A 16,569-nucleotide genomic window follows, 5' to 3' on the forward strand; every position below is an offset into this window, starting at 1 on the left:
TCTACTTTCAACTTCCAAACGCTATAATAGGAATTACGGGACACCATATATTATATATACAAGGAGGGAGAGAGGTGAGCATCGAAGTAACATAAGGGGCCATCCACATATTTTACGTAACGCGGCAACGGGAGGAGGGGGTTCGGCCGTGCGTTACAAAATGTGACAAGGGGGAAGAGGGTGTTTACGTCTTTGTTATGTAACACTTTTGTTTTCTTTTGCTGTAATTTTTAGTCTCACGTATATATGCAACCTTTTAAACAAAACATTTTATTCAGTTCTCTTTTTTTATAAATAAATAAATAAATAAATAAATAAATAAATAAACTCCGGAAATTTTACGTTCTTTTACAGGTAAGGAAACAAAAATCAACTAAAAACAGGGTTTTTCGTTCACAAACGAATAGTATCAGCAATTAAACAGGTTGAATTTATTAATGATAGACTGTCTTTTATTACTCTTAAAGGTCGGCGATGAGATATTATTGTAAATGTACACTCGTGTCCAAAATGATTGTCGCATATCTATAACTATCTTCTTGTAAGAACACAATTTGATAATGACTTTGCAGGATACTTTTAATACTGATACTATGTGTATAATCGGGAATATATATCTGTGGTAAATTTCATAGGAAAAGAATTATAAATACGAAAATTAGAATGAGTAAAACAAAATGATGTTGAATGGACAAGAAAGTTTCATTTTCATTTTATTGTACTTATTTACTGCTCTTTGACATGAAATTTGCCATACACATGTCTTTGCCGATTACACACATACTACATTTGCCATACACATTATAAGAAATACCGGGCGAATTCGTTATCAAATTATATTCCTACAACAACATATTTATAGACATGCGACGATAATTTTGGACATGAGTGTACATGCCTCAACGGAAGATAAGGATGAAGACATAAAAGACAGTCTTTGCGAAACACTAGCACGGGTATTTGACCAACTCCCGCGATATCATGTGAAATTCGATTAGGAGATTTCAATGCGAAGGTAGAACGAGAAACCGATTGTAGGGAATGAAAGTCTGCATAAGGAAAATAATGACAACGGCTTTATACTCGTGTACTTTTCAACATTCAAAAGCACTATCGTGAAGAATACAAAACTTCCCACATCACGACGTTCATAAATACAATTGGACCTCAACAGGTGGAAAAACACAATCAAATTGGTCACGTTATAATAGAAAGAAGAATACAGTCTAGCATAATTGATGTTTGGTCATTCACAGGAGCTGACTTTCACACTAATCACTACCTGGTATCAGTGATAATGAGAAAGATTGTCGTTGAATAAAGGAAATATTCAACATCTATAAATGGAGACGTTTAATTTAAATAAATTAGAGAATAAGCAGACAAGACGAATTTGAAAAGGGACAAACTGTAGTAGACGAGAAGAAGACTTTTGCATCGTCGACACTGGTGAACTTCAAATGCACTAAGCATACCAGATTGAAGGTTTGGAGGTTTAGAAGTTTTGGAGCCCACGGATGTTCAGGATACTTAGGTTGAAATTAGGAACAGCATTAAAATTTCAGCAAAGCAAGAACTGGGGCACGCGAAAACAGAAAGAAACCATAGTTTGACCAGGAATGCATTACATTAGCAGAGAAGAGAAAATACGCCAAATCTATGGCTACAAAATCCAATCAATAAACTACACAAAATTTCTTGACATCAGGCGGGAGATTTCCAAAACTTTTAGAAGAAACGATATTTCTGAAAGTTAATGAACTTGAAAATAATAGTAAAAGCAAACATTCGGGACATGTATAAAGGTATCAACGAATTTAAGATAGGTTATCAATCTCGCGCTTATATATTAAAGAAAGCCATCGGAACAATTCTCACTGATACAAGTAACATCTTAAATAGATAAAAATATTTCTTTGACGATTTACTTAACATGCAGTCAAAAGCTAATCTTCGTGAAGAAAGGAAAATGCATACAGCAGATCCGTATATTCCAGAGCCTAACTGAACAGAACTGGAAATTGCTATAAAGAAATTAAAGAAACAAATCTCCAGGTGTAGACGAAATTCTAAGTTAATTTTAGCTGGAGGGAAAAATTGTCGAGCAAGATACAAACTCTTTCCCCTTATCTGGAACAAGGAGGAATTGCACAAGAGTGGAAAGAATCAATCATTATTCAAACTCACAAGAAAGACGACAAAACAATTGTAATAATTATCCAGGCATTTCTCTTCTGTCAACATCTTATAAGCAAGATTGACCCCATACGTAGATGAAATTATTGGAGATTATCAGTACGGACTTAGACGAAATCGATCAAATATCGACCAGATATTTACTCCATTTGATAAATACTCCAAAAGAAATGGAAATACAATACCCTGGTACATCAATCATTTATTGATTTTTGAAAGTCTATGATTCAGTTAAGAGGGAACCACTACAAGAATTTGGAATACCGAGAAAGCTAGTTAGATTAACTAAGATGTGTCTAAATAAATCCGAAAGTCCGAATTGGAAAATTCTTAGCCACGAGCTTACACGCCGAAAATGGGCTGAAACAATGAGACGCGTTATCGTCATTATGTATTATTCAACTTTGTTCTGGAGCACGTTCCAAGGAAAATCAGACACCAACCAAGGTCTAGAGCTGAACGGTAGTCACCAGTTTATGGGTATGCTGACGATGTAAATCTGATAGGGGATGATAGGAGAACAATACAAAGAAATGCAGGTATCTTATTAAACGCTTCAAGGAACATGGGTTTGGAACTAAAATGCAGAGAAAACTAAATACATGGAAGTCTGCCGGGACCGTAATGTTGCAATATGGATGAGTCAAAATATCAAATTATACTTTCGATAAAGTAGAGGTTTTCAAATATATACGATCAATATTAACAGACTGAAAATATATCCACGAAGAGAATAAATGTCGACTGAAAGCAGGAAATTCGTGTTATTCAGTTCAAAACCTTTGTTGCCGCGTATTCTGTCGAGAAATTTGAAGATTAAAATATATAAAACGATAATCATGTCTGTTGTGGTTTCGAAACACGGTCGCTTACTTTAAGGGAAGAACACAAAGTATCAGAGAATAAAATCCTGAGACGAATATTCGGACCCAAGAGGTAAACTTCATAACTATGAATTGTACCAGGTATAATTTATACCATTTATCAAACATTATTAAGGTCGTCAAATCTAGGAAACTCAGGTGGGAGGGTCATGTAGCTGGAATGAAAGTAGGAATGCTTTAAAAGTTTTGACTGGAAATCCAATCGAAAAACTACCTTTAGAAAGATTTAGCCGCAGATACGAGGACAATATTAAGATGAATCTCGCAGAAATAGGAATAAAAAGTACAAACTGGAACAAGTCGGCTAAACACAGAAGTCAATGGAGAGCCTTTGTGAACGCGGCACTGAATCTTTGGGTTCTATAAGCCATAGAGTTAGTTATGGGATTAAAATATTACTAGTGTACTACCATTTTTTAATACTTTGATTTGTTGGCGAAGAAACACTACAAATATATTCAAAACACAAACATATTTTAATAAAAAGTTCTACCAATAAAAATAGTTTTCTTATTGTAATATCCCGCAAAATCAGTAATACTGGTGGGAAAAAAAATCAAGTATTACGTAACAAAGAAAGGAAGGGTTCGGCATTGCGTTATGAAGTTTGACAAAGGGGAGGGAGAGATTAAAACTTGGTCAAAAATTGCGTTACGTAATATGTGAACGGCCCCTGACCAACGATTATATTTTACCTTATTGATAGTACGGTTTATTTACCAGAAAATAAATTTAATCTGTTTGAAAAATAAATTTAACGGTTTCTAAAGAGAATTACTATTATTAATTTTAAGGAATTATTTTTTTTAAATATCACATTTTCTTTAATGTAAAATTTTAATACTTTCAAGTACACGTACGCCTGCTCGAATTCATTTTGTGTACGTAAACTGAAATGTGCAATTTATATCTAACTGAATTTAAAGGATACACAGGAATTAATGTCACGAAGTTAGTGAATGTGCAGAAGCAGAGGAGCTGCTCGTACGAATAGTTATGAAGGAATATCCAAAGCAGATCGTATGTGTGCAAAGTTCTTGAGTACCGCTCAAATGAAAACTGTGGCAAACTAAATTAGACAACAGGAAATTATTCAATTTTACGTCACCAATGGCGACCGTTCATTATTCCAGCTAGAAATGAGTGTTAAGACCGTAGAGTCTTACAGGAGTATTGTGAGCTGTAAGACATCACGCACAAGCAATCATCGGCGCTGTCGTAAATACTGGAACAATGGCAAGAATATCACGGACCTACTAGCTTTGAAATGGGTATGGACAAGCATTACCAAGACAGTGCCAGCTGAATATGGAATCGATGCACTGATACAATAACTGTTTTCTTCTAACATAATGTTGTTTGTTTCTATGTTCATCAGTCTGCTCATATACTGTCATGGCCTTTCCTTATATTTGTGTTTGAAATTTACAACAAAAATTCTTACGCATCGTTTATTACATTCTGTTTTACTTCTTTGGCTTAATTAAACAATGATTATCAGAAAATACAACTCAATTTTACGTTTCAATTAATATACATTTTCACTTAACCTACTACTAAACAATTCATTCACATACATTAAACTAATATAAATAGGATGATCGCACTTCTTACAGGGAAAAGACTATACGGGACGGGTACAAATTACTCACCCATTCATTTGGTTGTGCGCCACATCTAGGTGAAGAGCTACTTTTAACAAGGAAAGTTTCAGTCTCTTCGAATTTTGACAGATCCCCATAACTTGCCCTCTACAACAAGCAATAATCATATGTTAGTTTTCTTTCACTCATAAACTACATACACAGTCTATTAGTATTTATTATTTACACATCATGCACTCTTTGCTACAGGAACATTCACTTGCATTTTATAAATTCATACACGCTATTTCTTTCTTTCTTTCTCTCTCTCTCTCACACGCACACACACACACACACATATATATATATATATATATATATATATATATATATATATAAATAATAATAGTAATAAAAAAAAGCACAAGCACTTGTTAAATAGTAAGTATTAAAGTACCAAACATGATATTTCTCATTTCTGATTTTACTCAAATGCAGCAACTTAATTCGTGTTAGAAAAGAAATGCATGACTAACTATATGCCTATCAGTCTTAAGATTTAGGTATTGATTGATTACTTCTAAACTAGAAAACACATTATAAATGAGGAACTTATTTATCTTGAAACGCTATTGAAATAAATTTTAATTGAAATAAAAGCAATAAAATTTGGTACGATGAAAAATCGACTTACCAGGTTAACAGTGTTGCTAACTAAAGATGAAGTTGTATCTTTCTAACGGCATTGAACCAAAGTATTACATATTTCAAATTTACATCTTAAACAGAACACAAAAACCCACAATATCTAATTAAATATTCAATGGTGAAAGTACTATAGTATTACAAATATTCAAAATTAGGAGGCTTTTGCAACAGCATAACTCTAGTAAAACAGATGGCGCAATGCATATTCAACAGAGACGACGCCTGAGGGGGCAAGGGGGTGAGCGCCCCCTAGTGTCTACTCCTTTCCCCCCCGACTCCTACAATCTTAAAACACTTTAAATATGGCATTTTATACGTCAGTATCATATTCAATGTCATTGTCAGTTTGTGTTATCCATGCATTTACTATGTAGCGTATTACTGCTCAAGATGTCTTCTTTGAGCGTCTGGGTATGCAAGTATATTTCTGTTTTCTAATTAGTGTTTTTCCCTGCAAATTTTATTTCTAGTTCATTCTTACGAATTTTGATTTCCAACTGTAAGAATATTTATATATACACACACACACACATATATATATATATATATAGAATGGACAATATATATGGAACATCCGTGATAACGGAGAAACCAGAAGAGGGAGAAAAGTGAAACTTTGCATGAAGCAACTATAAGGAGAGGGACATCGTTATATGTATTAACCACCACCACCCAAAGAACAGTGTTGGCATCCCAGTATAGTTATATTTGTTTTCAAATGACAGTACGTCTGATTATTACAAATTTCAAATCAACATGTAAAACGAAAATTTAAAATACCATATTTATTAGTCAATGTTGCAAACTAAGGGTGTTATAATATCACAAACATCCAAAGTTTGGAAACCTCTATCACACATACAGCACAACTGAGATGGACAAGACAATGCACATCGGAAGTACCTTATCGCTGGATAATATGGTCATGGTAGACTTGTTTTGAATGAATAGCAACGAAGTTACAAGGGCTTGAAAATTTGATTTTTTTTAAAGACTTTATTTCGAAAACATGCTTAGGTAAGTATCATATCTTAATTATTTGTGTGGCTTTCAATTGGCAAATAAATCATTTTCCCGTTTACAACACTTCGGTATCTTAAGCCGTTCCGGAGATACGATAAACATTGATCAAGTTCGCAACACTGCTGAAAATGGCGTATTTCTGGATAATATTTAAACTGATTGTTGTTTTCCTTCTCTTTCACAGCATTGCAGGAATAGCTTTTAGTAGGTGTAATTACAGCAAGTCCTCGCAATTACATGACTTAAGTAGTGGTGCAAACTTCAACGATGTTTATCATATCTCGGGAACGGTTTGAGATATCAAATTGCTGTAAATGCCAAAATAATTTACACATCATTGTAAGCCACACAAGTAAATAGATGTGATACGTATCTCAGCATTTTTTTCGAAATATAGCCATTCGAAAAAAATCAAATCTTTAACCCCTTGTAACTTCGTTGCTATATATTCAAAACAAGTCATATGACCACAGTATCCAACGATAAGGTACTTCCGATGTACATTGTCTTGTCCATCTCCGTTGTGCTGTATGTGTGATAGAGGCTTCCACCAAACTTTGGATGTTTGTGATATAGCATGCTTAGTTTATTACATAAAACGATGTCCCTCTCCTTATAGTTGCTTCATGCGAAGTTTCGCTTTTCTCCCTCTTCTGGTTTCTCCGCTATCACGGATGTTCCAGCTAAATTGTCCACCCGGTATATTATTATATATATACGTATGGACAGGGTGGTCCGTAAGTTAGTACAGTGGATTATTTTGGAAACAAACATGATTAAAGCAAATCTGACTAGCGGAGGGTGGACTTGGGTAAAGGAGCTACCGATTGATGCATGCGTGGTGAATGGCGGCCATCTTGATGACCGCCATCTTGGGTTCAGCTTATATTTTTCAAATAGGAAGGTAGGCATGTGACATCAATTAACACTGTTTTTGCAGGGGAATGCAGTCCTGCAAGCAGAAATGCGTTATCACGTCCCGTTCCAAAGTTATTACGCTCAGAGGTTGACGGTTTTGTTTCCTTGCAGGGAAAGCGACATGGCACGAGCGCTGAAAGAAAGACGTGACGCCTCAAATTTGACAGGTTTTCTTTTCGTTGCAGGTAGAGCGAGATGGCACTGACGAAGCAGGAAAGAATTTAGATCCTAATGTCTGTGGAAAGAAGCAGTCGTGTGATTGCCCAGGGCTTTAATGCGTGTCACCTCGAAAGACCTGCAATAAGCCACAATACCGTTAGGTACCTCATTAGGAAATCCAGTGTAACTGGTAATGTTGCCGACAGACCACGGTTAGGTCCCTCACGAACCGCGACAGATGGGGAGACATCCACAATGGTGCTTGCTGCGAGTGTGAAAAGTCCGAAGCGCAGCACAAGACAACTGTCAGCGATAACAGGCGTACTACGTGCTTCCGTGATGAGGATTCTCCATACGAACTAGTGGCATCCCTTCAAGCTGCAGTTTGTCCACAACCTTCCAGAGGATGATCCAGACAGGCGCATGGAATTCGCCAATTGGGCTTTGTCACAATATGACCGAGATCCGCATTTCCGAGCCAGGGTTCTCTTCATAAACGAGGCAAACTTTTATTTGGATGGGGAAGTGAATCGCCAGAACATGCGATATTGGTCGGATGCAAACCTACATGCGATCAATCCATGCAAGAGGGTTACTCCTGCTCATATCATGGTGTGGTGTAGATATGGAACACGTCGATCATAGGACCCCTATTCATTCCTGGTACCCTAAATGGTGTCCGATATCTGGGCATGTTACAGGAGTTGGTGTATCCGTTGCTTCTCCGACCTGATGCTATCTTGCCGCGATATTTTCAGCAACATGGTGCCGCACCACACTATGCGCTGCCTGTGCGGGAATGCTTGGATCTGCATTTTCCTGGACGTTGGATCGGTCGCCGAGGCCCTGTGGAGTGGCCAGCCCGGTCGCCGGACCTCACTCCCTTGAATTTTTTTATGGGGACACTTAAAACACCTGGTGTATCAGAAGAAGATTCGGGATGTTGCACACCTACAGGGACGTAATCAGGACACCTGTGATAGCCCCCCCCCCCCCTGTGTTGTTACGGGTTCAGGAGAACTGGATTAAGAGACTCCGGTTGTGTGTTGCAATTGACGGGCAACATGTGTAGCATATCCTGTAGGAGGGATTTGGGGCGTCATAACTTTGAAACGGGACATGATAACGCATTTCTGCTTGCGGGACTGCATTCACCTAAAAAAAAAAAAAAAAAAAAAACAGTGTCAATTGATGTCCAGATGCCTACCTTACAATTTGAAAAAATTAACCTGGATCCAAGATGGCCGCCATTCACCACGCATGCATCAGTCGGTAGCTCCTTTACCCAAGTCGGCCCTCCGCTGGTCAGATTTGCTTTAATCATGTTTGTTTGCAAAATAATTCACTGTACTGACTTATGGACCACCCCGTATTTTAAGAATTGGCTACATTGTAGATCTGATTCAACTGAAAACAGAGCTTTCATTGTGCCTAGCGAACAACAATACTCGAGTTCGTCGACATGTTTTCTTCGCACTGGATCAACTTCGATTAGAAACAAAAGAAAGGTAAAACCATTAATTATAGTATTATATACATTGAAAACTGGTTTGTATTTATCCATATCTGGAGTTTTCAATTACACTTTTTGTTTTATTTAAAGGTTCTATACATATTTTTTCTGAAACATTATTCTCGATATTCAGTATTCATAGGATGGGTTTATAACAGCTTAATTTGTGAATACTAACAGTTTAATTTTTGGAAGAAATGAAAAGTGTTATGCTTTTCCTTACTGCATATAATAATACATGTATGGGATTAAACTGATTAACTCCCAATAAAATATATTGTCAAAGTGATGATCTTTAGTTAGCAATTGGTATGTACTAGTGGTCTCTCTTGCTTCAAAGCATTGACGTGATGTCTACCATACTGTCTGCCATACTGAGCAGAAATGTGCGACGAGCTGCTGTAAAGTTCGTAGCCCAACCCAGACGTAGTATACGTGGAACGAAGGAAGTTTAGCTATTTTATATTTTCCCCAGAAGTTCAATGTTTCCTTGCACGTGCTTCCGTTTTCAAGAACATTTAAAAAATTTGAAGACTCTTCCACACACCACTGTTCATAGCATTAACCTTAAGTGTTATTTGCGTTTGGTGAGTAATAGTCAGACGAAACTAAATCTGGGGAATAAGGAGGACAGAAACATTGAAACCCTAGATCATGCAATGTCAGTTATATTTCTAGTGATTGATATATAGATGCATACTCCTAAAGGATTTGTGGCATTGCACTTTCAATTTGTCTTTCAGTTTTCTGAGTAATGCCGAGATTCTCCATTTAATGTCTGACCCTAGGGCAGGTAGTTTTCCCTTCCATCCTTATCCCAGAAGAAAGTTGCAAACACTCTTTCAGCAGACTTCTTTCTTGAAATTCTTGGGGTGAAGAGAAAATGAGTGCTGCCACTCCACTGTTTGTTGCTTCGTTTCAGGATCGTAGTAATACAACCATGTTTCGTCCATGATTATTATTCGTGACAAAAATTGATCGGCATTGCGGTAAAAATGGGAGAAAACTTCTCTCCACCTGCCAACTTAAATTCTTGTATAGAAAAAAGGGGGAAATAAATATTTCCCCTTTAAATAACAGTAAGAAATCAGTAATATTTCTAGTTCCAATTCTTAAAATTCATAATAACTATTATAAAATTTGGTATAGACTGGGAATCTTTTGAAGAGATTTGGATGTGGACACATTTGGACTGATATTAAGAGGAGAACGTTTTTAACCATTTTCGGAATATTCTCGCAAGGCAATGAAATGTAATTAGAGAAAATGTTTTTATGAGTAAACATTGTTAAAACTTATGATAAGGTTATGTTCATTCTTTTATTATAAACAAGTTATCATTGTAATAAATATTCTACGTGGCTTAATTGACCTGAGCGAATCAAAGTTCGTATACGCTTATTGTACAGGGTGTTTCACCCAAAAAGCCGTAATTTCCAGCTGCTACCCAATGTATTTAAATAATAGTATAGTAATATATCTATGTAAATACACAGCAAACAAAGTATAAATTTTGTTTTACAATGTTTATTTTATTTATTTATTTATTGTTTTATTTTGCATAGTCCAATACGAACCGTAGACTTACGTTGCAGCAGAAAATCTCATTGATGATTTGGTTCATTTTATCACGCTCCCTTGTTGGTTTGCAATGACGATTCTGACTGGAGAATCATTGTGCACGGGCACCACCATCCACCAAGTCCATATTGCGTTATGTTGATCAGTTCAATAAGACTGGTAATGTTACAGGATTTCAAAGAGGGGGATCCAGACCAACTGTGTGTACAGAATAGCGTATTGCAGTAGTGATTCTGCAGCGCCATCTGTTGTGAATAGCCCGACGGCATCTGTTGTAAATAGCCCGACGGCATCTGTTGTAAATAGCCCGACGGCATCTGTTGTAAATAGCCCGACTGAAAAATCTCTGTAACGTTTGTCAGCAGAAAACGCAATATCCGTAACATCATGTTGGCGTATTTTGTGAAAAGACCTGCAAATGTTCCCCTACAAAATGCAGATGCTTCAAAAATTAAACATTGCAAAACTAAGTGTGTGTATTTTGCAATTCAGTTCAATGCTGATGACCCAGACATTATTGAAAACTTGTGGTAAAAAGACGAAGCTTACTTTTATCTGTCAGGTGAAGTAAACAAAATGTAAGATTTTGGGTAACAGAAAATCTGCATGAAATGGTAGACTCACCTCTGCATCCGGAAAAGGTTTTGATTTGGCGTGCTGTATCAAAACGTGGCATAATTGGACCTTTCTTCTTTGATGGCTATGTCACATCAGAAAATTATTTGGAAATGCTTGAGTATTACTTTTATCCTGGCCTTCGTCATAAAAGGTGTCCACCTCGTCGGCAATGGTTCCAGCAGGATGGAAATAAACCGCATACAACAGAATCTGTTCTTAATTTCCTTCACGCAAATTTCCGCAATCGTGTGATCTCTAATTGCTATCCATTGTCTTCCTGAACCGGTTTAGAGTGGCCTCTATGCAGCCCAGATATTAACACCTGTGATATTTTTATGGGGTTACCTCAAGCAGAAGGTATTCAAGCTTAAACCCCGATCTTTAAATGAAATAAGAGCAAACATTGAGCACTGTACGGCAGCAGTTAGTCACTTCATCCTTGGTGAGGTTTTTGAAAACATGTGAATCAAGGTCAGGGAAGTGTCCAATCGTCAGGGTGTACACTTCGGTCACGTGTTACATTAACTTCACTGTTGCATTAAACTTTATTCTTTCACTTATCATACCATGTAAATTTCTCTTACTATGGTCATCAATAAAATACGTTGTTTCACTTCAAAATCACTGCTTCTTCACTGAAACACCCTATACGTTTTACTCAACGTATATACCTTAAATACCAAACAGCTGACGAAATCCCAATTTTGCTGTGGTAGGGAGCATTGATGGCAAAGTTTAAAGTAAACTATCTCGGATTAATCCAATCACAAAGAATATTGACCTATTGAAATTCGCAGTACATAGATGCATCAACGAAATACATGAATGTATTACTGGTTTCATCAAAGTTTAGAATTCTAGATACAGTGTTAAATAATAATTCAACTCTTACGTATTTTTTAAATTGACGAGTAGGAAGGAAATGAGGGGGAAATCTGCTGTCCAGCGGTACTTCTGTTTTATTTTTCACTAATACTTCAAATTTTCAAGAATACAAAAATAACAATTATAATTATATATACTCATCCTTCGATTTTACGGACCTCGAGATAACGAATTTCAGAAGCGACACACGAAATATTCAGTCTAAAATCCTGATTTTAAACCAATAGTGCTGAAATTATTGTCTTATAATGTACACTCATGTCCAAAATGATTGTCGCATATTTATAATTGTCTTCTTGTAAGAATATAATTTGATAATGATTTTGCAGGGTACTTTTAATACTGATACTATGTGTATAATCGGAAAATGTATATTTGTGGTAAATTTCACAGGAAAAAAATATAAATACGAAAATTAGAATGAGTAAAACAAAATGTTGCTAAATGGACAAGAAAGTTTTATTTTCGTTTTATTGTTCTTATTTAATGCTCTTTTGACATGAAGTTTGCCACATACATGTCTTTGCCGATTATACACATACTAGCATTATAAGAAATACCGGGCGAATGCGTTATCAAATTATATTCCTACAACAACATATATATAGACATGCGACAATAATTTTGGTCATGAGTGTACATTTACAGCGTATCTGGTATTTTACACGGCAAGGTTGAATATTGTACTCGATTAAAGTACATATTGCTGTATTACTCATCCTTCTTTCGTAATAATTGTAAGTATTACAGGAACTTGAAGACAATCTGAAACATTTGACCACCAATGCTACCTTTTTAAACGACTTAAAAACTGGAAGAGGTCCATTAAAATGAGAAATGAGAATGAATAGAGTGAAATTTGTTACTTCACACAGCAAAATATCTTGGAAAAACAAGTATCGGACGAGAGAAATGTACAAAATAAGTTAGTATTTTGCAGGGAAAAATTAGCCTCCTGCTAGGGGTGGACGGGGGAACTGAAGAATTATACAAGAACCCCGTCATTTTAATTGCAGATTCGAGTTCTAGGGGAAAATATGTAAATTTTATTCCAAACTTTTTCGAACCCTAAAAGTGGTGGTGTAATCAGTAAAATCTAGGTTCACTAAGGTATTTTCAATTAGGTTGGTTAGATAGAAGTTTGGTGTCTTTCTCAGCACCGAGGTTATATAAAATGAAAATAGACCATTTAACATGGAGATCGAAACACTGTAACGGGTTCAAATGTACACTCCCACCAGGAATCGAATTTTCATATGTAGACACCTTATTTGTCAGTTGCAAATTTTACTTGAAATAAGTTTAATTTATAATTACTTATTATGAAAACAACAAAGTAATACATACTGTAAGTATCATTACATACATACATACATACATACATACATACATACATCATAAAACTATCGTCTTTGGTATGCAAAAATAGCCGCCCCCCAAAAAATCTCTGCCCCTCCTTTGCCCCCCTGAGAAATTAAACCTGACGTCGTCACTGATATCCAACGTACCTTACAAGGGACATCACCCAATTGTCCGGCTCCGATTTCAAAGAAATTTTTATTGCTGATAGAGGACATGTATTCATTACTTGTGATGACAAATTTTTGCCATGGTGCATGTTTTCTACTTTTCTATAATTTTTGAGAGTTGTGATGTGGTTAATAGGAATTACTGCAAAAGTCCCTTACTACCCTTTGTAAATGAAGTGTTAATGAAAGGACAACCATGTAGATACATATAAGGCTTAGGGGAAGTCGTATGGTACGCATGACCTTGACGGCAGCCATTTTGAAATCCGCCATTTTGAATTAAAGTAAAGTTTTGAAAAATTAAAACTATAGCATGTGATACCTAATTTTAATAGTAAATTTTCTCCAAAAGCCAATGGTATGCTTGTTTTTGTTTTATAGTTAACCAGTATGAATTTAGGACTTTTCTAATGTGCACCAAACGTCCATTATTCGACCTTTCAAATTGGCAACACTCCTAATTTCCACCGCATGTTTTAAGATTCCAACTGGCACTTTGCAATTGTTGCCATGACTCATATTTTCTAAATTTATTACATTTTTTAAGAGTAGCGATTTGTCAGTTCATGAATAGTCCTAAATTCATACTGGTTAACTATAGGACAAAAATAAGCATACCATTGGCTTTTGGGGAAAATTTACCATTAAAATTAGGTGCCACATGCTATGGTTTTCACTTTTCAAAACTTCATTTTAATTCAAAATGGTGGATTTCAAGATGGATGCCGTCAAAGATACCGTTATGATATCACTTCCCTCTAGACATAATATGTATTACCGAAACCTTTATCCACTTATTATCATTAATACGCGGGTTAGAAGCGAAGGTAAGGGACTTACGCACATAGTAAGTATAAACAATTAAAATGCCTGTAACTTTTCCCCAAATGGGCGTATCTTGAAACTAACTTCATCATTGTCTTCCTGATTAAATTCTAGCCCGAAATTATGTATAACATTACTCTATTCCCATTTAAAAAACTTGACCTTAATTCAAAATGGCGGATTTCAAGATGGCTGCCATCCAGGTCATACGTACCATACGACTTTTCCTAAGCCTTATATGTATCTACATGGTTGTTCTTTCATTAGCACTCCGTTTACAAAGGGTAGTAAGGACTTCTGCAGTAATCTCTATTAACCACATCACAACCTTTAAAAATTATTAAAAAATAGAAAACATGCACCATGGCAAAAATTTCTATCATCACAAGTAATGAATACATGTCCTCTATCAGCAATAAAAATTTCATTGAAATCGGATCCGGACAATTGGGTGATGTCCCTTGTTAGTATTGATATTGAATACGATGACCATGTGACTTATTTCGAAAAACTACTTAGATAAGCACCATTCTAATTACATACATGCTTTTCATTAAAAACAAAGACCATAATGCCGTCTACAGTAATTTAGTACTTCATACCCTTCAAGAGATTTATTTATTTATTTATTTAAGTTATTTTTGTACTTCTTAACACGACATACTTTTCGGAAGTAATTTAGATGATTCTTGCTTTTCTTTGCTTCTGTAATATTACGTGAATAGTTTTAGATAATTATAATTAAAAGAAGTTCCCACAGTCATATAATTTTAAGCTATCTTGTTAGTATCGATGTTTATCATATCTCTGGAACGGTTCGAAATATCAAATTGCTGTAAACGCTATTATGTTGGGTATCGGTAGGGATAAATATTCAGAATCCCTGCTTCCCACCATTTGCTCTTGTTGCACCCTTTATGCTATAGCTTGGTATTTGTCAAATACAAAGTAGACATGGTCATTATTCAGTAATTTCAGTATTTTTAAGAAAGCTGTCCATAAAAAAAAAAAAAAAAAAAAAAAAAAAAAAAAAAAAAAAAAAAACCATGTATTGTTTTTCAAGTGAATAAATGTACCACCCACAGGAAAGGACAACCATCAACAAAAATCATGGTAGGTATTCTGCTAGTTCTGCCTGAATGCGATACAACTAGAATTCCTCAGAACACATTTGTTGTCTGCTCTCATACTTTCATCACCTTCAAACACACCTAGGGACATCAAGTTCGTGTTTCGATACGTCGACCACTTTTTTATCTACACTTGCATGAAAGGTTACGACTCTGGCATACAAAACTGTACATCCAATCGTATGACCGTTTTTCGTGTTGAGCATTGTTTCGTTTCACCCATGCTAACAATACATTTCTCCAGACTGTCTTAGAAACCGCTTGGATGATTATAAGAATAAGAATAAGAATAATTTATTGTCGTTAAACAACATGATGTTGTAATAGACAACGTCAAAATTTAAGTTCGCGTACATGTAATATTAATTATGTAAACTTCTGCACAAATGTACTGTCCAACTCAAAATCCCTGTCAACGTTAACTTTATGTAATTTTCGTAGTCACAATTACTAAGTTTTCAGGATGCTCCGGTGGATTTAAAGACTGAATTGATAATTCCAGTTTGTCTTTACTTTTGCCCTGTCTTCAACATCACGCCTTACTCTTGCTTTTCCTTCTTCCTTTTGAAATCATGTCTCTCTTCACTATGGTTACACTCTTGACATTATACACATCATTCTCTAGCTGATCCATCACATGCACACTTAAAACCTATCGCTTGTCTTCAGCACTATCCAGTGTAAGACCAATCAACGAAGATCCTCTTTCGCCATGTCCGTATCTCAATCATGTGAGCTATTACCATATCGGGCCACATCCCATTCCTGCAGTTTAATGCCTCATCACATCACCACCTATCAAGAAATATTCTAAACATCTTTGCGGTATCTTTTCCATAAACATCACAAACAGTGGCATGACTCAAACAACTTCAATATCCTACAGCGCCAAAATATGGCATCATTTTTCTTATAGCCCACAAATGAAGATACCAATCAGCTGCCCCTTCAGCTCTCACAAAATTCACACTTACCAGCATTGATGAAACCGTCTGTCCATAACAGTTGCGCTGCTCT

The 16,569-nt window shown here is 35.9% G+C and overlaps 1 protein-coding gene across 49 annotated transcripts in view; it reads right to left on the reverse strand.

Annotated features, from left to right (window-relative positions):
- The window catches only part of LOC145686312 (uncharacterized), a 955,404-nt gene that overhangs the window by 716,632 nt on the left and 222,203 nt on the right, over positions 1-16,569 (reverse strand). For 30 of the 49 annotated variants that reach the window (XM_081759464.1, XM_081759467.1, XM_081759462.1 and 27 more), the window contains one exon: positions 4,733-4,831. The exons of the other annotated variants lie outside the window; for them this stretch is intronic. In XM_081759464.1, the coding sequence (XP_081615590.1) occupies positions 4,733-4,831 (99 nt within the window). The remainder of the gene's footprint in view (positions 1-4,732; positions 4,832-16,569) is intronic. 49 annotated transcript variants of the gene reach the window in all.

This window comes from Thermobia domestica, chromosome 5 (assembly GCF_964235325.1).
Source record: "Thermobia domestica chromosome 5, izTheDome1.hap1.1, whole genome shotgun sequence".
Classification (NCBI taxonomy): domain Eukaryota; kingdom Metazoa; phylum Arthropoda; class Insecta; order Zygentoma; family Lepismatidae; genus Thermobia; species Thermobia domestica.